Source organism: Malania oleifera, chromosome 13, assembly GCF_029873635.1.
Source record: "Malania oleifera isolate guangnan ecotype guangnan chromosome 13, ASM2987363v1, whole genome shotgun sequence".
Taxonomy (NCBI): domain Eukaryota; kingdom Viridiplantae; phylum Streptophyta; class Magnoliopsida; order Santalales; family Ximeniaceae; genus Malania; species Malania oleifera.
The window spans coordinates 85,549,415-85,571,393 of NC_080429.1; the positions used below are offsets into that span (position 1 = coordinate 85,549,415).

The 21,979-nt window shown below is 38.0% G+C and overlaps 1 protein-coding gene across 2 annotated transcripts in view; it reads left to right on the top strand.

The window, feature by feature from the left end:
* LOC131145529 (DExH-box ATP-dependent RNA helicase DExH14) overlaps positions 1 to 21,979 on the top strand; it is a 143,214-nt gene that overhangs the window by 93,012 nt on the left and 28,223 nt on the right. For both annotated transcript variants that reach the window (XM_058094669.1, XM_058094670.1), the window contains exons 39-40: positions 19,360 to 19,515; positions 19,617 to 19,760. In XM_058094669.1, coding sequence (XP_057950652.1) covers positions 19,360 to 19,515; positions 19,617 to 19,760 — 300 coding nt within the window. The remainder of the gene's footprint in view (positions 1 to 19,359; positions 19,516 to 19,616; positions 19,761 to 21,979) is intronic.

Genomic DNA, 21,979 nt, shown 5'->3' on the forward strand with positions numbered 1-21,979 from the left:
TTGAGGAAGATGATAACAAACTTATGATTGAAGGAATAGAATGAGACCCTTTATCTAGTGAGAAGATGGTTTGGTTGGAGAGACTTTCAAGGAAGAGGAAGTGAGGGTCACGGTTTTTGGGATGGAGAGGGATAAAGCTGTAAGACCTAATGGTTTTAATATGGCCCTCTTCCAAGATTGTTGGAAGATGGTTAAGGATGATATGCTTAAGGTCTTTAATGAATTTTATGGGAATGTGATTTTATGCAAGAGGCAAGTCCACTTTCATAACTTTGGTGCCGAAGAAGAATAAATCTATTAAGATTTTGGACTTTAGGCCTATTAGCTTAGCTTTCAGTGTTTATAAAATCATCACTAAAGTCTTTTATTATTTATTTATTTATTTATTTTTTTAATAATATAAGAAAGTATTGTTAATTGAAAGAGAATTTACGAGAGGGAGAATGAGAAATCTCCCAAGACAATATGAGATACTCCAAGACTAAACAAAAACCATAAAGATACCCAAGAAACAAATCGTCAAGTTAACGTGTTCCTCCAATCTCTTTGAAATCTTGAAAGCTTGCTCTTTAAAAAATCCATACCTGAGACACCACAAAAACAGAGCCTTCATAGGTCTCTTAATTGTAACAAGTTTCTAGTATTTATCTTATTAGGCACAACCAACCAAGTGAAAGCCTTTATTTTAGGGGGAACCTTAGCCTTCCAAATGGTAGAGTTATAGCAAGAAAGAGGTGTTGGAACAAATCAAAAGTTCTAAAAAATATTTTCAAGAAAACACTCCTGACTGGTCTAAAGACCAAGAATTAACGCCCCTCCCCAAAGAAAGGTTACTCTAACTTAATAAAGATAACAAAGATGACAATTCCACCATCCCCCTATCATTCAAAGGTCTCCTAAAATGAAGATTCCAAGAAACCAAAATATTACTCAATTCATCAACTAAAAAAGAAATGGCTTTATTTTGTTCAGAATTTCGATGAAAGAGACGAGGGAAATAAGTAGAAAATGGTGTATTTACCAAACATGGGTCTTTCCAAAAATGAATATGAGAACCCCTCCCCACCTCAAATTTAGTGTGAGGAATGAAAGAACGATAGATATGAGAAATGGATCTCAACAGACTCCCCAAAGAGCATCTTAAATTAGCATTGGTATCCCACCGATTATCATCCATCCCAAACTTACTTCATATTACTTTATGCCAGAGGGATGATTGTTGTAGAGGGAAGCACCATAGCCATTTTTCTAGAAGAGCGATGTTTTTAGATTCCAACTTGCCAAAACCCAAACCCCTCTCCTTATTAGATTTTAAAACCTCATGCCAATTGACTACATGGTCCCTATGGCTCCCCCGCTAGACCACAAAAACACTCTCATAATCCTCTCAAGCTTGCTAGCAATCCTCATCGGAATCTTAAAGAAAGAGAGGAATTATGATGGGATGCTTGCAAGAAAAGCCTGAATAAAAGTAATTATACCCCCAAGAGAGAAGAGGGCTCCCTTCCAACTATCTAATCTCTTCGTCACCCTTTCCAATACCGAGTTGCAAAAATCTGCGGCTCTAGGGTTACCCCCCAAAGGGACACCTAAGTAAGTCAAAGGCCAATCCAATAATATGGTGCTTGATAGAACTATTTCTAAGGCTCAGAGTGTAGTTGTGGGGGGTAGGCATATTTTGGACGTCATTTTGGTTGCTAATGGGGTTGTGGAGGATATTCGGAGAAGGAAGGAAAGTATCATCTTTAAGTTGGATTTTGGGAAAGCTTTTGATAAGAGTAAACTGAAAATTCCTGGATAAGATTTTTGTGAGGAAGGAATTTGGCGAGAGAAGGTAGTGTTGGATTAGAGGTTGTTTGCATAATGTGAGCTACTCGGTCTTAATAAATGGCGAGTCTAAATCTTGGTTTAAGGCTATGGGAGGGATTAGGTAAGTTGACCCTCTTTCCCTGTTTTTGTTTGTTTTAGTGGTTCTTTGAGAGGAGGATGGCGGATAGGGAAGTGGATAAAGGTTTAGTGAAAGGCTTTGAAGTGGGGGGAGAGGGGGTCAATGTTTTGCACCTTTAGTTTGCCAACAATACTATCTTTTCTCTAGAGGACCATAAATCATCCTTTAAGAATATTTTTGGTCTCCTTCATGCTTTCAAGAAGGTTTGTGGGCTTAAGATTAGTATGGGTAAGAGTGGTATTGCAGCTATCAATATTTCGGTTGAGTATTTGGGAGCTATCTGTGGAGGTGGGTGTAGATTTTTGGATTGGTCGATGTCCTATATTGGGGTTCCTTTGGGGGCTAACTCTAGATTTGCTAGCTTTTGGGATCATGTTATGGAAAAAGTTTCTAAGAGACTGGATGGGTGGAAAGATGCTCATTTTTCTCTCCATGGTAGAATTACTCTTATCCAGGCCTATCTTCCTAGTATCCCTTTATGTTTTCTTTCGATTTTTAGGATTCAGGTGCGGGTTGCTTGTGGTCTGGGGTAGGAGGTATTAGGGATCATTTGTTTAGTTGGGGAGTGGTGGGTAGGTCTAAATAGGAGGGTGGTTTGGGTATCAGAAATTTCGCATCTAAAAATGCCGCCCTTTTGGCTAAATAGCTTTAGTGGTTTTTGCTAGAGAATCCCTCCCTATGGCATTTGGTTGTTAAAAAGCAACTGTGGATTAGACGAGAATGGGTGGGATACTAACTTGAGATTTAGATGTTCTTCGGAGAGTCCATGGAAAGCTATCTCTTAGAGTTATTCCCTATTCATTCCCCATTTTAAATTCCTAGTGGGAAGAGGTAGTAATATCCGGTTTTGGAAAGATCCTTGGTTGGGGAATTAGTTTTTTCCACCTTTTTCCGCGCCTTTTTTTGCCTAAGCTCAAGGCAAAATGAGTCCATTTCTTCTTTTGTTGTTGATCCAGGTGGTCCTTTGCCTTCTTGGGATTCCCACTTCCGTAGATCCTTAAAGATAGGCAGATGGAAGGGCTATTGCTAGTCTTGTTGAGTAACTGTCATCTTTCTTTAGAGGAGGATAGGCGTTCTTGGTCTTTGGATCCTTTGTGGATTTATTGGTGCAAATCTTTTTGTGATTTTTTTGAATAGGTCTAATTTATCTTTTCCTTTGTACAGGTCCATTTGGAAGGCCAAAGTCCCCTTTAAAATTAAGGCTTTTATCTGGTTGATTGCGCTCGATAGAATTAATACCAATAACTTGCTGCAGGTTAGGAGATCTTTGAAGGCTATATTTCTAGCCATATGTGTTCTCTGCTTTAGTTGTTCAGAATTCGTTCATTCATTGTGACTATGCTTGGAGTGTTTAGAATAAGTTACTTGGTATTTTAGGCAAATGTTGGGTGAGTTCTAAGATAGTGGAGGATTTTTAGGCAGTGTCTTTTGCTGGATTTGGCAGGAAAAATGAAAGGGCAGCTCTCTCTCTCTCTTTTTTTTTTTTTTTTTCAGTTTTTTGGGCTTGGATGGAGCATAATGCACATTTTTCTAGAGAAGAAATCATATCAGCTGCTGGTTAGGTAAAAGATACATTATTTGGCTTATCTTTAGTGTGTGGACAAGGGAATTTTAAAGGGGTGAGCTTTTCTGATATTCAGCACGATTGGCGTTATTTGTTGGAGTGTTACTTTGTGCTGGCTTTTTCACTTTTTAGTCTTTAGGTTATTCCTTCATGTTTTTTATCTAGATTTTCCAGACTTTGTTAAGGAAATGTCTTATTCTCCTAGCTGTGTATTCTTATTATATTAATGAATTCTTCTTTTATTATAAAAAAAATGCAGAGAATTATATTAGAAGAGAGAAGAATGTACAACAGAAAATAAAAAGAGAAAGGAAAAGAAAAAAAAGTAGAGAGAGCCTCCCTTTACATCAATAGAAACTAGCTATAGAGCCCAAAGCAAAAACCAAGAACCAATTCAATGTAGCTGATCCAACCAATCCCACTGCAGGTCTTCCAGAAAAAATGACAGATAAATCCATTTGCTAACACTCATAGTGACATAAGATAAATCACTCTACTCCAAAGCAAATTGTTAGCTGTAGACTCCTTTGAATATTCTAGCATTCCTCTCCTACCAAACACACTAAATGATAACCATTATAGTGCATTGCGATAAAGATTTCCTTAATTTCCTACCCATTGTCAAAGCCCCTAAAAATAATGGTACAGAAGGCTTCAATGTGGAAGGACACACCCAGTTTTGCCAAAAATACCACATAGTTTATTCCAAATAGCCAACATGAAAAGACAATGAAGGAACAGGTATGCACAAATTTCTCTGCTGCACTAACAAATGGTATTAATTCTTTCAGGTATCGCAATCCAAATAAAAGCTTTTCACCTTTGAGGGAGCTTTAGCGTTCCAAATCGAAGGATACAAAGAAAAAGGATTCACAGTAAAGTCACAAGTCAAGAACAAGAAAAAAGATTTACAAGATAATTCAGCAGAAGGATCTACACATGAAACCGCCTTTTATCAGTCCCTAACTGAGAATGAAAAGTTTGGTGCACGTCTGCAAGCATCAAGCACAAAAATTAATTGTCAATGCGCTACTTGTAGATCAAAAGTTTAACTAGTGAATACGCCACTTGAAGTGGTAAGCAAGCATGAAGTAAATGTGAGTCATATGGTAAAAAGCAACATACTGCATCAAGTAAATAGTCTTTTGCTTATCACCTTCTGGTATTCTCACTTGGTAGTAGCCTGACCGCAATTTAAGTTCAGTGACGAACTTGGCATAACTGAGCTGACAGAGGCATGGGTAACTCGTTGTGCATAGTAACTTTGTTGAGAGCACAGTAATCTAGACATAACCGCATGCTCACATCATGTCTCATATGAAACAACATTGGTCCTCTAGGAAGGGCCATATGTAACCCACTTCCAATAATTCATCAAGTTGTCATAGGTCAAAGTTAGGAGGAATATGGCCTTTTAGTAACTATCCGAAGTAACAACTAGATCTCATACTCCAACCTCATCATGGCGGCAAGTTGTTGAGTAACTTATCCAACATCACAATTTGGAACTCTTTCAACGCATCTTAGATGTCAATAGTCACTAGACTTTGTCCTACATCTTCATTCACCACCAATGAGGCAAGTTATGTTGGTTTACCCCTTCTCAAACCTTTCTTGAGTTGCATGGAAGAGAGGAACCTCTCACCAGCTTTTTCTTTGCCACAACTTGAGCCATGCGAGGGTGATCACACATTAGATAGGGATCTAGCAGAAGGCATAGGAAATGCGTTAAGTATCCTGCAAGAATTCTATCGTAAGTATCAATTAGAAATCATCCATCAAAGCAGCAGTGAAATTTGCATGTCCTTCCCATGGACTAAGGATCACAAGCACATGATGGGCTACTCCTTTTGTAGGTTGGATTGCAGGTTTATCGCTTTCAAGTGTCTTAAGTCTTTATCAAGATTTAGGTTGAGTCTTTGCATTTTGCCTTATGAGAAAAAATTGTGTGAGGCCCAAGTATCAATCACAACATGGGTGTTCTTCAATTGATCCATAAATCTTCAAACATTTAAAGCTAGCAAGGGCAGCCTTGGGTTCTTTCATTTACCTTACCAATGATTTGAGGAACTGTGTTGCTTGCATCCTCCAGGTTTCTTCCTCATGTTCCTCATCCTTGTGACTCCTCAATATTGGAAAATTGCAAGGAAGTGAGCAATGACTTGTGAGGGCAATTCGCAACTTAATTAGGGCCATAAAAAATATGCAATATTGCCCTTGCCACCAAATATTTTGGAAGCTCAAGACGAGGATGGCTACTTTGAAGTTGTAGCCTTGCTATTGGCTCCCCTACTTTTGGAAGAATATTTTTGTTCTTTCCACCCAACAAACCACTCTCCTTTGGTGTGGGGGGAAGTTTCTTTATATTCAGTTAAGTGTTCAATTGTCTATGCAATAGGTGAGCCTTGATATTTTCCCATCATGCATAAGATCTCACAAGTTGCATTGAGCATTGTACTTAGCATTCTCAAGAGGGTCTTGAACTCTCTTTTCTAATCTTCCATATGTCAATCGTATACTTATAGTTCTAGATTTATCATGGTATGCCACCGCAGTTTGGCGTCCCTATTCAAGTACATTATAGCCATGGATACTTTTACTTCCTTTAATTCGGCCATAACCGCATGAAACTAATGTTCATGTCACAAAGGGAGTTCTCTAACTCCTTAGCATCATGGTCACCTCCAAATGCTTGTGGTTATTCTAACCCCCCGTACAAGTGTAGGACTAACATTCCCAAAAGCATGAATCAAAAGGTTCTTGGTGGTAAGTTCCCTAAACTCATGTTCTAAATCTTTTACTGAACCACAGAAATCTTAGGACAATTCATCAACGAAACCTTGTTCCCTAAAGTACACCAACACGTTCTATGAATTAGTCAGCCTTGATGGCCACATCATTGACTGTCTCAATTTACTACTACAACGCATTGACTTTCTTGGTATTAGTGCATGACAGGGTTCCCCAACAAATACTTCACACAAACACACAATTGAGGGCAGCTGAATTACAAAGCAATAAACCAAGCTTAATAGTTTGTTTGTATACACTAATAATAAATATTAAAAAAAAAATACACTTAGGCATTTTTTTCGTTTTAGGTTGACAATTATTGAGGTAATTTTAATTTAAAATGCAATATAGTTATATCTCCATACATATATACATACATACATGCATTCATACATACATACATACATATATATATATATATACATATATATCTCCTGAAGTTTGACGAAAAGACACAAACCTCCCCTGATGTTTCAAAAAATTCCACAAACTTCAGTGAGAAGACTTGGACCACCCTTGAGGTTTGGTGAAAAGATGCAAACCTTAAAAAATCTAGCAAACCTCCCTAAGGTTTGGCAAACAGATACATACCTCCCCGTATATTGAGCATAGGAAGGGAGTATAAGTGTCCCAAAAATCAAATTTTAGGGGCAGCTTCTGGTATTTTTCAAAATTCCAGGAGAGGTTTGTGGAATTCTCAAATTCTCAAGGAAGGTTCATAGGATTTTTGAAACCTAAAGGGAGGTCCACTTCTGCCAAACCTTAGGGCAGGTTAGTGTATTTTGCCTGAAAATATAAAACTATGTACTTGAACAATTAGAGGTTGAAGATCGAACATGACAAACAGTGAATATTTGTGCGAACGTCTCGAATGAAGTCACAAGGTCGAGGTTTTGAGGAACTACTAAGGAAATGGGCCGCAGCCATAATATTAATACCCAAGACCTTAGGTCCAAAATCACCAATGCTGATCCATCTCAGCAAGGCATTGCACACAAAATTCAGCTTAGGAAGAAGTTGGTTTTTAACAATGGAGGAGGGGGCACAGTGAACCTGTGCAAAACCCTTCTAAACCTGAATGAATCATGGCCCAATGCAGAATAATAGTAAAGCTTCTATGTCTTCTTCAAAGGCAGGATTATCTTGGGCTCAAGTTGTCTCAAAGAATGAAAAGGGAGGTAAAAGGAAACAAGGAAGAGGAACAAGCTGCTGAAACTAAGGAAGCATCTTAGCATCCTGCCTTCTGAAGACTCTTAAAGGTATCTTATGAGATGAAACAAAGATGGGGGTGGAGAAACTTGATTTGCGGAACAAAAGGAAAACAAATGGTTGAATCTAATGGTACTCAGTTCAACTATATTGATCTTTATAAAGATACAACAACAACAATAACAACAACAACAAAACCAAACCTTAAGTCCCACTAGGTGGGGTCGGCTATATGACTTCTTTTTAGCCAATTTATGCGATGATGGACCATTTCTTTTAACTAATTTAGAGCTATTAAATTCTTACTCATTATCTCCTTCCAAGTTATTTTAGATCTACTCCTACCCGTTCTATTACCCCCCACAATAACTAACTCAATCTTCCTCATTGGCGCACTATGTGGCCTACGTTGCAAGTGTCTATGCCATTTGAGTCGTCTCTTTCTTATTTTATCTTCTATAGGAACTACACCTAACTTACTGCGAATATGTTCATTCCTTAATTTATCTTTCACTGTTATACCACTCATCAATCTAAGCATTCTCATCTCAGAAACTTTTACTTTTTAGATATTCTATTTCTTCGTCGCCCAACATTTTGATCCATATAACATAGCTGGTCTTATAGCCGTCTTATAAAACTTCCCTTTTAATTTTCACACGTGAAGCACTTCTCCATTTTACCCAACCTTCTTTAACTCTATGCATTACATCATCTTCAATTTCTGCTTCAGCTTGTATAATAGATCCAAGGTATCGAAATCTACAAGTGCTATTTATTTCTTCATCATCAAGTTTAACTTTGTCTTCAATATTCCTCCTACCACTACTGAAATTACATTTCATATATTCTGTCATATTTCTACTTATCCTAAAGCCTCTAGATTCCAAAGCTTCTCTCCATACTTCTAACTCAACCTCTACTCTGCCCCTAGTTTCATCAATTAATACAATATCATCTGCAAACAACATACACCATGGAACCTCATTTTGAATACCCTTTGTCAATTGGTCCATCACTAAAGCAAAAAGATAAGGGCTCAAAGCAGATCCTTGATGTACACCTATGGTGATTGGAAATTTTCTAGTTTCTCCATCTATAGTCCTTACACTATTCATTACTCCATCGTACATGTCCTTAATGACATCAGCATACCTACTACATACACCCTTTTTTTCTAAAACCCGCCATAGAACTTCCCTAGGTATCCTATCATATGCTTTCTCTAGGTCAATAAATATCATATGCAAGTCCCTCTTCTTTTCCCTAAACTTTTCCATTAATCTTCTTAGAAGATATATAACTTATGTGGTAGATCCCTCAGGCTTAACCAAATTTATTCTCTGAGACCTTCGTTTCTAACCTTAACTTTTGCTCAACTACCATTTCCCATAGTTTCATTGTATAAATTTAATTCCATGATAGTTATTACAATTTTGAATATCTCTTTTATTTTTGTATATTGATATTAAAGTGCTTGTCCTCCATTCATTTGACATTTTCTTAGTTTTTATAATTTTATTAAATAAATTAGTTAACCATATAATTCCGTTATCACCTAAGCATCTCCAAAATTCAATTAGGATGTTATCCGCTCCTATAGCTTTCCCATTTTTCATCTTTTTTAATGCAAACTTAACTTCATTAACTCTAATTTTGCAAATAAAACTCATATTTTTAGTTTTTTTCTCATTTGTCCAATCTAAGTTTAAGCCTTCTAATTAGTTTTCATTAAACAACTTACTAAAGTAACTTCGCTATCTTTTCTTAATGTCTTTATCCTTAACCAAGACTATATCATCCTCACTTTTTATAAAGATGAGTTTGCTTTTCTTTCCTGTGTTTGCCCTAAAAGTGAGGATTTGTTGATTGAGAACTTGCACAAAATAAAGGAGATACAAAATGATTAGTAATTTGAGAATGGTCCTTCTCGTGCAACTGCTCTCAATGAATCCCAACGAGAGGACAGAAAGAGTTGATCCAAGTGAAGTCAATCAGAGTAAACAAGTCATCAAGAGAAAACAAAGTTAAGATGAAGCTCTATTTTGGAGGAACCTTGCCCGAATATCTCCTCCTATCACTTCTTCAGAATTTCCAAACTCAATTCATGCTCCTTCATCAATTAGCCCAGTTTGCAACCCTAGAAATAGAGCTTAGCAGGACTTCTATGATTGGTACGGCTAATTTAGCACGTATTCTTCCCATCCCAAAACATTTCATTTCTACATCTAATACACTATTGTAAGGGATTATTAAAACAGGGGACTTGCAAACAGTGGACCTTTTAGGAGATAAGAGGGACAATCGTCATGCTCAAACCTACATTATGAGTTAGGTCTTAATCTTGTGAACCACAAGGAGGAAGTTGTTAGGATTGGTGGCGGGCTGACAAGGGAGAGAAAAAGATCACCTAAGTTTAATAGAGGACTAGGTAGGCTTGCCTCCTTGGTCACTTATGATAAGGGAAAAAGGCGTATAGGTGGTGATAGTGGTTGTCAATGAAGATTCTTTTTTGGAGCGTCCAAAGATTAGGAAAATAGCAGGAAGCAGGGGTTAGTGAGAGAGTTAATTATGAAGGTTTCTCATATTTTGTTCATCCAAGAATTTGAGACTGAATTTGTGGATTATGTGGGAGTCTAGGCTTAGAGATTGATTGTTTCTTAGGAGCATTGGGTTTGGGGGGCAAATCATTGTCTAGGATACTAGGGTGGTGGTGTTTACTGAATGTTTTATTCATGATTTCTCTCTTTCGGTGTTGTTGGTGGTAAAGGGTTTTGGGAATGGGCAGTTTTCATCTATTTATGGACCCGCACTCTCATTTGTGGATTTCTTTTTTGAGGAGTGGGTTAGTCTTTTTTCTTTTGTAACCTGCATTAGATGGTGGGGGAGGGGGGATTTCAATACCATTCGGCTTACCAAGGAGATGGTGGGGACTCTAGGTTAACCAACAGCATGAGAAGTTTTCATTCCATCATGCATTGCTATGGGCTCAAGGACTAAATGCTGGTTAATGGCCACTTTTCTTGGGTAGCTTTGGGAAGATAGGATCGTTGTTTCCCGCATTGACTAGTTTTTGTTAACCAATGAATGGGAAGACACTTTCCCAAATGTTGCTCATGAGGTTTTGGTTGAACAATTTCGGATCACTTTCAACTCTTCAGATACCAATCCCATTCAATTCACTTTCAATCCACTTTGAGAATATGTGGTTGACACACACGCTTCTTTTAGGGAGTGCATTATGTGTTAGTGTAGAGATAGGAATGTCCAAGGGGCAAGCTTTAGATTTATAAGGAAGTTGAAGACCAACGTAACTCCAGAAAAGGAAGTTATCGGTGACTTGGAAAGGGAAAATGAAAAATTGATTTGGAATGATATTTAATGTTTCGATAGGTGGGAGGAGTTTGGTTTGGCTAGGAAAGAGGATAATGCTAGAAGGGGGAAACTTTGTAATGACTTCAATGCTATCCTTTTTAGGGAAGGGATAAGATGGAAAGTGGAAACAAATGGACGAAGCAAGTGAAAGAATGGGATTGCAATACCAAGTTATTCTAATGTGGCCAATGGGAAAAGAAGAAAGAATTTGATTGAAGAGTTGGAAATGGATGAGGGATGTGTGGCGCATGATTCGGAGTAAATTGGGGAAGCTATAATGGATTTCTATAGGTGGTTGTACAGCAAAAGGTGTATGAATAGGTTTATGAGCCCCGTTGATGAAAACCTAGCTAATTGGCCCTAAATTCCTGTTGACATTAAGGATATCTGCACGCCTGGGGCGTGGGGGGGATTTGAGATGGATATAGATCAGGCTCCAAGCCTTGACGGCTTCACCATAGCTTTTTTTTAGGATAACTGGGAGTTGATATGAAAGATTTAATGGATTTCTTCCACAAGTTTCACGAAAATAAGGTGGTGGAGAAGAATGTGAACACCACTGTTGTTGTTGTTATTATTATTATTATTATTATTTGTGCACAGAAAATTATAAAGAGAAAGGAAAAGAAAAAAGAAAACACTGGGAGAATAAGAAATCCTCCCTTTACATCAATAGAATCTAGCTACAAAGAATGCAACCTAAATAGAGAACCAAACTCAATGTAACATGGCTAACCAATCCCGCTGCAAGTATTTCAAAGAAACATGATGGAAACCATTTGCTGATGCTCACAGCAACGTAAGATATACCACTCTACTCCAAAGCAAATTGTTATCAGGAGCCACCACTTTGAATATTCTAGCATTCCTCTCCAACCAAACACACCAAATAATATCCATACAGTGCAACGCCATAGAATTCTCCTATGCATACCTTTACCAAAACCTCTCAGAGTAATGGTTTAAAAGGTCTTCAAAGTGTATGGACAGACCCAATTTTCACCAAATATAAATAACTTATTCCAAATAGCCAATGTGAAAAGGCAATGAAGAAGGAGATGTGCACAAGCCTCTTCACTCATACAAAGAACACTAATGTCATGGGACAGGGCCTTATTAGGTCTTCTCTTTTGAAGCAAATCATTGGTATTAATTCTTTCAAGTATCATAGTCCAAATAAAAACTTTTTTAAGGAGCTTTAACTTTCCAAATCAAAGGATGCAAAGCAAAAGGATCTGCAGTAGAATCACAAGTCAAGTAGGTGAAAAAAGATTTACGAGAGAATTCCCTAGAATTATCTAAGCTCCAAATCCTATTATTGCGCCCCAAATGAACATGAAAAGAATCAAGCCATCGGGCCAAAAGAACCATCTCATTAATCTCTCTCTCATTTAGATTTCTCGCAAATGAATGTTTCAAGAATGCCTATCTTCTTGCCAAAGAAGAAAAGTAGAAACTGGGGTGTCATGAAGATTCAATAAACGGAAAAGACGAGGGAAAGTACAAACTTCCAAGGATTCGAATAAGTAGTGTTAATTCCCACTTTAGCATCCCACCCATCTTGTAACATTCCAAATTTAATGTGAATTACCTTATGCCTAAGAGATTAAAGTTCTAAAGGTAGGCACCATAACAATTTCCCCACCAAAGAGATGTTTTTGGACATCAAGTTACATGACCCAAGCCTTCCTCCCTTTTAGGCCTACAATCTACCAACCTACAAGATGATCTCTACTACCCTCTCTCCCACTTGACCATGAGAAATTCCTCATTAATTTCTCTAGCTTGAACGCCAATCTCATAGGGATTCTAAAATGAGAAAGGTAATACAAAGGGATGGAAGATAGACAAGCGTGGATAAGAGTAATACGACCCCCTAAAGTGAAGAACACACCTTTCCACCCATCTAATCTCCTAGCCACTCCCTCAAAAACAAGGTCCTAGAAAGATTCCGCATTGGGATTACCACCTAGGGGGACACCTAAATAAGTAATAGGCCAAGTCAAAACGACACAACAAGCTAACCTAGCAAAAGGATCCACATTAATACCCAGAACCACTAGATTGCTCTTAGAGAAATTAGTTTTCAGCCTGAGCACTTTCTCAAACACTTGTAGGATAGTCACCAAATTAGAGAAGCAGCTTCTAGTATCAAATAGGGAGAGCATAGTATCATCTATGAAGTGAAGATGATAAATTTTGCAATTCTCATAGCCTACCTTAATCCTTTCCACCAACCCTCTATCTACACATGTCTTGATCATCCTACTCAAGACAGCACCACGGTAGTAAAGTAAAAGAATGAAAGAGGATCTCCCTGTTTCTGACCCCTAGACGCATGAAACCAGGACTTGGCCTCATTGTTTGGCATTTACTAAGACAAAAAAACACCATAGAAGATAGAGACCCTCTAATCCATTTCCTCCTCCTCAGGCTAAAATCATTTCTAGACATAATCTTGTCCAAGAAGCTCCAACTCACCCTATCATTAGTTTCTCAAAGTCCAATTTTGACCCAAGACCCTCTTATTTCTACGATTAGAATCTTTGACCACCTTATCAGCTATCAAGGCAGCATCTAGGATTTGTCTATTACCTATAAAAGCACTTTGGCTAAGAGAGATAGTGTCCTCTAGAACAGTAGTCAACCTCTTAGATAACATCTTAGTCAAAATCTTATAGACACTCATTACCAAGCTAATAGGTCTAAAGTCCTGGACTTTAATTGCACCATCTTTTTGGGGAACAAAGGTAACAAAAGTGAAATTCAAACTACTCCCTACCACACCATTGTGAAAGAAGGCAAGAAAAACTTTGAGGAGGTCTCCCTTCGAGGTCTCCTTTCCAGGTCTCCTATCTATCTTGAAAGAAAGTCATAGTAAAACCATCTGGCCCGGGAGCCTCTTCTCTATCCATCTCAAAATCAAGCTTTAAAACTCCTCTTCCTCAAAAGGTCTCTTTAGCCAATCAACTTTATTAGTTGATATAGGACACCAATCCATCCCCTCAATCATGACTCTACCCTCATCCTCCTTTAAAAAGAGATTCTTGTAAAATTTAGTTATCAGGCCAGCAATATGGTTAGGATCCCTGATAACCTCTTCAATATCATTCCAAAGTTCTCCAATAAAGTTCCTTCTTCTCCTACCAATTGTCACCCAATGGAAAAGCCTAGAATTACAATCCCCATTCCTTACCCAATTCATTCTAGATTTTTATGTCCAACTCATCTCTTCTTTAACAGATTGTTAACTCTATGGGCAATTAGACTCGTCTACCAACAATGTCCTTAGAAAGAAGTCCCTACTCAGCCAATCTATCAATTGCACCCAGTTCCTCAAGAATTTTTTTCCATAGGTTAAACATCACTAAAAGTCTCCGTATTCCTAACTTCTCTTTCACATATCTCAATCTTTTAATAACACAAAAACCTTCCCAACCTTCCATAGTACACTCACCCACCAATTCTTGACCAGGCTCCAAAAATCCGAATGAGTGAAAACTAGGGCTCCACCTAACAAGATTAGATTCATGAATCAAAAGACAAGGATCAAAAATCACTCTAGGGAGTAATTCTTGAGTAAGGGTGGGAAAAGTATCTTCCCATTCAATGGTAAACAGAAACTTATCAATCCTAGTAGCCATTGCCCTATTGCCATCAGCAAACCAAGTAAACTGGATATTGAAGAGTGGAATATCCCTTAAATCACAGTCCCTAATCAAAGTATTGAAACCCCTCATGCTTGGGGTGATTTTGGATCCTCCCAACTTCTCATTAGTGTACCTAATAACATTAAAATCACCCCACTCCCTAAACACCAATGGTGGGGAACACATTCCAAAAAAGTCGCAACTAATTCATCTCAAAAAATGCCTCTCAAGTCTCAACCGAGGGTTATTTGGTCCATAGAATGAGGTAAACCACTGCTGGCCCTTACCTTTGACAGGTAAATGAATAGAAGCAAAAAATAAATAAAAAATAAATAAAAAATAAAGGAAAAAAGAAAAGAAAAGAAAAAGAACCAATGGGAATATCCAATTTGCTTGCGAATCTGGTGACCCAAATTATTACAATACCCCCCGAGGAACCCGTGGATGCTAACCAGGCCCAATCTTTGAATCTAGAGTCCCCAATGCTCCTAACAAGAAAACTGTTCACTACCTCTAATTTGTAGTATTGAAGCTTAACTAGGTCTGGGGGCTACCTTAACAATTATATCCTTAATCTGATGACATTTATGAGCACAGCTTGGACCCCTAATATTCCAGCTCAAAATCTTCATTCTACCACCTTACTGCCCCTGACCCTCTTAGGCTTCGCCCCTTCATAGTTAATGTTCGAGGCTAATTTTTGCAATTCTTTTTCCTCTCATAGGTTGTAGGGGAGACAACAACCTTAACAGTGTGGCCTAAAGGATTAACCCAATCTGTCTGTGAGCTCTTGTGGGTCCCGGCTGTCCCTCTCATCTTCCAATGGATCAGGGGTTAAAGTCTCTCCTACAGTACCTAATTCCCTATGGCATGAGAGGTCATTCGTTTCGATTAGGTCAGCCACAGGTGCAGGCAGGATACCTTTGCTAGAATTAATTAACTCATGGCAACTTTTAGAATTTATAGGCCCATGTTTAGGATCAGTCACAGGATGGAATAGAGGCTAGGAACAAATAGAATTATTTATGAAAGCATTAGCAGCAAAAGCTTCCTCTTCAAAAAGATCCCTTGAACCTAAGAAATGCTTGAAAAAACCTTGCCAGATTGATCAGAAAAGGTAGACCTTTTATAATTCCCTACCTCCTTTAGAAAAGCCTCTTGTTTTGGATTTTTATTTTGATCTTTGTCCAGACCTTTTTTCAGTTCTTCAGCAGCCTCTGAATTTTCCACATCCTCGTATTCCTGAATCTGTTCCAGCAGCCAGTTGTTATCATCTTCATACCAATCTTCCAGTTCAGTATCAAAATCGGGAAGACTGCATCTTTGTGTATTAGACTCTGAATTCTTCACATCAGATTCCCTGCCCATCTCCGTACTTGATGTTTCTGTATCTACCACAAATTTTATAAGAATCCCGCCTTCTTTGTAAAATCCTCCTTATTCTCATGAACTGAACATTCTTCTGAATCCTTGTTAACTTCACTTCTGATCTGATGGAAAGTGGGACTAACAACAGAGTTCCCTTTTATGTCTTTCGGTACTTTCTGAGATTCCTCCGATTCTTCTTGTAATTTTTCCATATTAGTTGGGATGCATGGAGCCACCTTCGCAGGTTTCACCTCCTTCCTCGATTTCTCAAGCATCTCCAACTCTCTATTTGATCTCTCTGGCTGCTTCAGCAACCCACATGATTTTGTCTTCGTCTCCCCCAGAGGCAGTAAAACCAGGCCACCATCATTCAAAGAAGGCCCCTCAGAGTATCCCAAGTTTTTACTTAAGTTGGGCTTCTTTCTCTCCCCCCCGACTTAAACCTGCTAAGCCAGTTCATTTTTTCTTTATTGGGAATATCGGATATAGAAGCTTTAGAGTTAGTCATCCAGGCCTAAAATTCGTAATGTAAAATTTTTTTTCCCACTTCAATTACCTTCAGCCCAGCTTTCAAAGCAACCTTAGGTGGAAATTTTTTAAATCTTGAAAAATCCATATTTTTCCAACTCAACAACTTTCCTGTGAAACCAGCAGCTTTAGGAGGATTTTTTTTTTTCTAGATTTTAGAGCAGATTTGAGCCTACATACTACCCAAAAAAATCTCTCCCTCCCAAAGCCTCATTTTCCTAACTCAATGACTTTCCTATGAAAGCAGCCGCCTTAGGAGGAAATTCTTTTAAGATTTTGAAACAGATTTGGGCTTACATACTGCCCAAAAATCTCTCCTCCCAATTCCACACTTTACGAACTCAATGACTTTTCTTGCTGAATTTTCCGATTGGAATCACTGAATTTCTCCATTTCCGATTAACAGAAACTCCATCCTCCACCACGCTGCATAACTAAGCTCATTGGGAAGCCTATTATACACAAGGCTCTCTCCCTCATACTTCTCTATATCCTAGGAACCACATTTTCTACACAAAAAACCCAGTATTGAACACCAATGTTGTAGCTTATGTCGTTGAGAGGATGAGCAGTCGAAGAGTTTTAGTGACTTTCAACCGATAAGTCTAGTTACTAGTCTCCACAAAATCCTCGTGAAGGTCTTATCAAGGAGGCTTCAGGAGGTGTTAGGAAGAATAGTTATTCTAGAGTAGTTTGCCTTCATGAAAGTTTGATTCTAGATGTTATCTTGGTGGCCAATGAAGTGATGGAGGATATAAGGAGAAGGGGAGGGAGGGGAGTCTTACTCAAATAAGATTTTGGAAAATCCTATGACATGGTTAGTTGGAGCTTCTTGGATTATGTGTTGGCTATGAAGGGTTTTGATGGGGGTTTGGAGGACGTGGGTAAAAGAATGCCTTTCCATGGTGACAATGTCAGTTCTTGTGAATGGCCAACCATGGGAGTGGTTTCAAGCCTTACAGGGACTTGAGGCAAGCGGATCCTGTCTCCCCATTTCTCTTTACCTTAGTTGTGGATGTGCTAAGTAGAATGATCAAGAATGGTTAGGATCTTAATGTCATCTGGGATCTCAAGGTAGGTAGGGAGGAGATCGTAGTGCCCCATATTTATTTGCCGATGATACCTAACATGTCTAAAAGCAGGGTAGAAGGTATCGATTTGGGTCTTCCCCTTGGAGGAAACCCTAATTGTACCTTGTTTTTAGCCCCTACGGTAGAGAGAGTGGATAGTAGATTTTTTTTTTTTTGGGGGGGGGGGGGGGGGGTGGGTGGTCGAAGAGGGTTTACTTATCATTTGGAGGTCACATTACTCTTGTCAATGTAGCTCTTTCTAATATTCCTATATGTTTCCTTTCCCTTTTCAAAATTCAAACTAGGGTAGCAAAGACTTTGGAGAGGATAATGAGGGATTTTTTATGATTAGGATTTGAGGAGTGTAGAAGAGACCATCTTGTTAGTTGGGATTGAATTAGAAGACCTAAGTCTGATTGGGGTTTGGAACTTGGGAATATGATGTGCATAAAACATCTCACTAATTAAAAAATGGCTCTAAAGATTCCCCCCTGGACATTGATTCCTTTCGCACATGATAATTAGAAGTAAATATGGATTGCACCGGAATGAGTGGGATACAGAGGAAGTGGATTTGCTTCGTATGCAGGCGCCTGGAAATTCATTTCTCAAATAGCCCACTTATTCTACCCTATTATTCGTTTCTATATGGGAAATGTAAAGATCAATTGTTTGTAGGAAGATACTTGAGTGGATGAGATTTCATTGGAGTCATGAGTTCCTTGTGTTTTTAAACTTCCTAAGTTGCATAATTCCCCGATTATTGATTTCTACTCTTTGGAAGGGGGTTCTCTCTCGTGGGATTTTCACTTTTCATGGAATCTCAATGAGAGAGAGGTTATTGACTTGACTATTTTGTTAAGAGAGTTGGAGCACTCAAGGATTTTTGTTGAGTATGCTTTTGACTCATTATCCACTAAATCTTTTTTCTCTTGGCTTATGAAATCAACGAGTCCTTGCGCTTCCCCTATGATTAATTTCAACTGGAAGGCAAAGGTTCCCTCCCAAGATGAGCTTTCATGTGGACCTTGGTCCTTTACCAGCTTAATACCATGATTTGCCGAAGAAGGAGCCTTATAAAGCTGTATAGAAGGAGCCTTATAAAGCTGTATGTCCAGATATATATTTCATGTACTATGAGTCAAATGAAACTATCAAATCACTTATTCCTACACTCTTTGGATGGAACAAAATGCCAGGATTTTTAATGGCAAAAGTAACCGCACCTTGTCTCCTATGGGATAGATGATTTTCCTTGCGTCTTTTTAGGCTCTTTCTTTGGGGTTTTTTTGGGGATTATTATTGTCAGATCTTCAGAGGGACTGGACAGGAGCATTATTGTGATTTCATTTGTTTTTTTCTTTGTTTTAGGAGGACTACTTATCCTTTAGCCCCTGTCCATTTTTCTCTTTCCTGTTAATGATTTTTTTTTTCTATGAAACTATCCTATTTCCTGTAACGGGTGTTATCTCTCTTTTCTTTATCTTCCCACGTGCAATCAGGCTGCATGTGCTGGGGAGTGGTAGGCTTGATATACCTTGTTAGCCCACATTCAAACAGCATAAAATTTTAGTTGAAGTGGTGTTCTAACAGTATGGTTAGAACTTAGAACCATGTTTTAGCTGCTATGGCAACTCATTTCCCCTTAGCCTTTAAGTTGTATAATTATCCTTTGTCAATAGCCATTGAATGTTGCATAAATCTCCTATGACCTTCATATATACGTATATAGATAATTATTTTTATGAGATAATCACTCCCATTGCATGATCCCCCTCTGAGTCTCTTCCGTTGCATGTTTCTCGTCTCACTGTTACTATTGTAATCAAACTTTCTGGTTCATTTCTGCTGCAGGGAACAGAATACTATGACGGAAAAGCAAAACGATATGTAGATTTTCCTATCACAGATATCATGCAAATGATGGGGCGTGCTGGTCGACCGCAGTATGATCAACATGGGAAAGCAGTTATTCTTGTTCATGAACCCAAGAAGAGCTTCTATAAAAAGGTTATTTGAAAAGTATATCCTTTATATATTTGTTGCGTGTTTATTTGTTTGATTGATTTATTTGTATATTCTGAAGTAGCTTGTCTTGTGTTAATTTGCAGTTTCTATATGAACCATTTCCAGTTGAGAGTAGCCTGAGGGAGCAGTTGCATGATCATATTAATGCTGAGATTGTTTCTGGCACAATTTGCCATAAGGAGGATGCAGTGCATTACCTATCCTGGACTTACTTGTATCGTAGACTGGTACGATTTTCTCAGTGACCTCCATTAAATTCAATTATAAGGAAGAAAACAGTCATGGTTGGCTTGCTTAGAATTATCCTAGGATTCATAGTTGCCTATTAGTTTGAAGGGCACTAATTCCATGCTTTTTTAAATTTTGATAAAGAAAATAAAAGATATTTAATGAGAAGAGGAATAAAATGGGGAAACAAGGTATCCTCCTATTAAGACCAAATGAAAGCAAACAAATAAAAAAGTGGGGAAAATGTGTATAACATGTAACTTCAAGCCCATAAAGCTAGCCAAACTTTTGAAAAACATACTTCTCTGAAGCAACAAGGACAGCCTATAGTGAAGCAAGGAAGGCAGATTCTGCCCCAATGCTGCCATGAAACCAAAATGCCCATAAGACAAAGGAGTGTTCCTATCTAATAGAAAAGCAATGCAAAAATAGAACAACTACACAATTGTTTAGGGCATGTTTGGTTTTTGGTTAAGCTCAAATCAACATTAGAAATCAAAAAATAAGAAATAACATCTTTATGCCCCCAAGTTCAGCAATAAAGAGGGGAAAAGAAATAGACAAAGCATTATTACCTGCCCAGATATCTCCCCCATAGCAAAACCATTACCCAAAAAAAATTAGTGTGAGGAATGAAGTGGAGTTAAATCTGAGAAATACACCTTCATGAGCTTTCTGAAGAACATCTGGTTCCTAAATCAGTATCCCACCCATTCACATGCAAGACAAAGCCAAAGAGAGGAGTCCTCTTAAGGAAAACAACCATAACCATTCAGCCATAAGAGCAGTGTTTATAGACACCTACTTACCAAGACACAAACCCCATCCCTTAGAACTACACAAAGTCTCCTAACTAACCCCTCTTATCTTCGTTCTTGACCAATGAAAATCCCTTGTATTCTTCTCGAGCTTATCAACTATCCCCATTGGAATCCTAAAAATAGCCAACAGCATAAAAAGTGACACTAGCAAGATAAGGCTGAATAAGAGTAATGCAATCCCCTGAGGAAACTATTGCACCTTTCCACCCATCCAAATGCTTAGACACCCTCTCTAGTACCGTATACTTCATTTCACTCCTCATTTGTTAAAATTAACTCCCTCACCATGTACACCATATTGGGAACAATTCATCCAATAATCGCTGTCCTGAAATGTCCACTGTGCACATATATTCTTACTATCAAATATCACAAACTAATAACATCAACATCCAACACTAGAGTTGTTGCTACAGACAAACTATACACATTTTCCACATGCACATATGCTGTTACTATCAAACATTAGAAACTATAATAACATCATGTTCCAGCCATAGAACTTGTTACGCACTGTTATATTACCACTTTACCTAAAAGCTTAAGCTGTTAGGTTGTGGGCCAACAATGTATATCAAGCTTTAACACACAGAAACTGTACAAATTATCCGCCTTTGCACATATACTATCACTAAAATATTAGAAACTATAATAGCATAATCATCCAACTACATGACTTGTCATATACAAAAATACAAACTACAAGAACTAAATAAAACCATTTACTTATCAAACCATAAAACAGTCATAAATACACAGATTGCTAGATTATTACAAAATAAAAACAGAAAATATGTCCAAGCTTCAACTTATCATAAAAGGAAATTGTATAATAATGAGTACAGAACAGAGACAAATGAAAAGGTCATCTATAGGTCAGCTAGTCATGATATCTTATGGGGATTCAGCATCATGAGGAAGACCCTTCGCCATTTGGAAGCAGCAAGGACTTTCGATTTTCATGGAAATTTTGATGATCTCAATTTACAGAAATTTTAATGGAAATTTCAGTTTTGATTTCGATGCAAAGAAATGACGGAAATTTATAGTAAACGATGGAAATTTATGAAGGAACTTTGGGAAACATTAAAATAGATGACTGCATAATTTGGAATCAAGATAAATTTAGCAAATGCAAACATGGCAAGTTTTTAGTTGGTAGGGTATATAAATTGCATATTGCAAGGCAAGCAAGAACAAAGAACATTTATAATAATAATAAGGCCATAGTTAAATAGTAGGGTAAGTGTTGTAATTAGGAAATAGGAGAGACAAAAAGTAAAACAAGGGTGAGAGGGCATTATTGAAGAAGAAGAAGAAGAAGAAGCTTGCACCTCCTTTTATGGGCTCAAAGCTTGCACCTCCTTTATGGACTCCTCTTCATGTCTGCACATCCT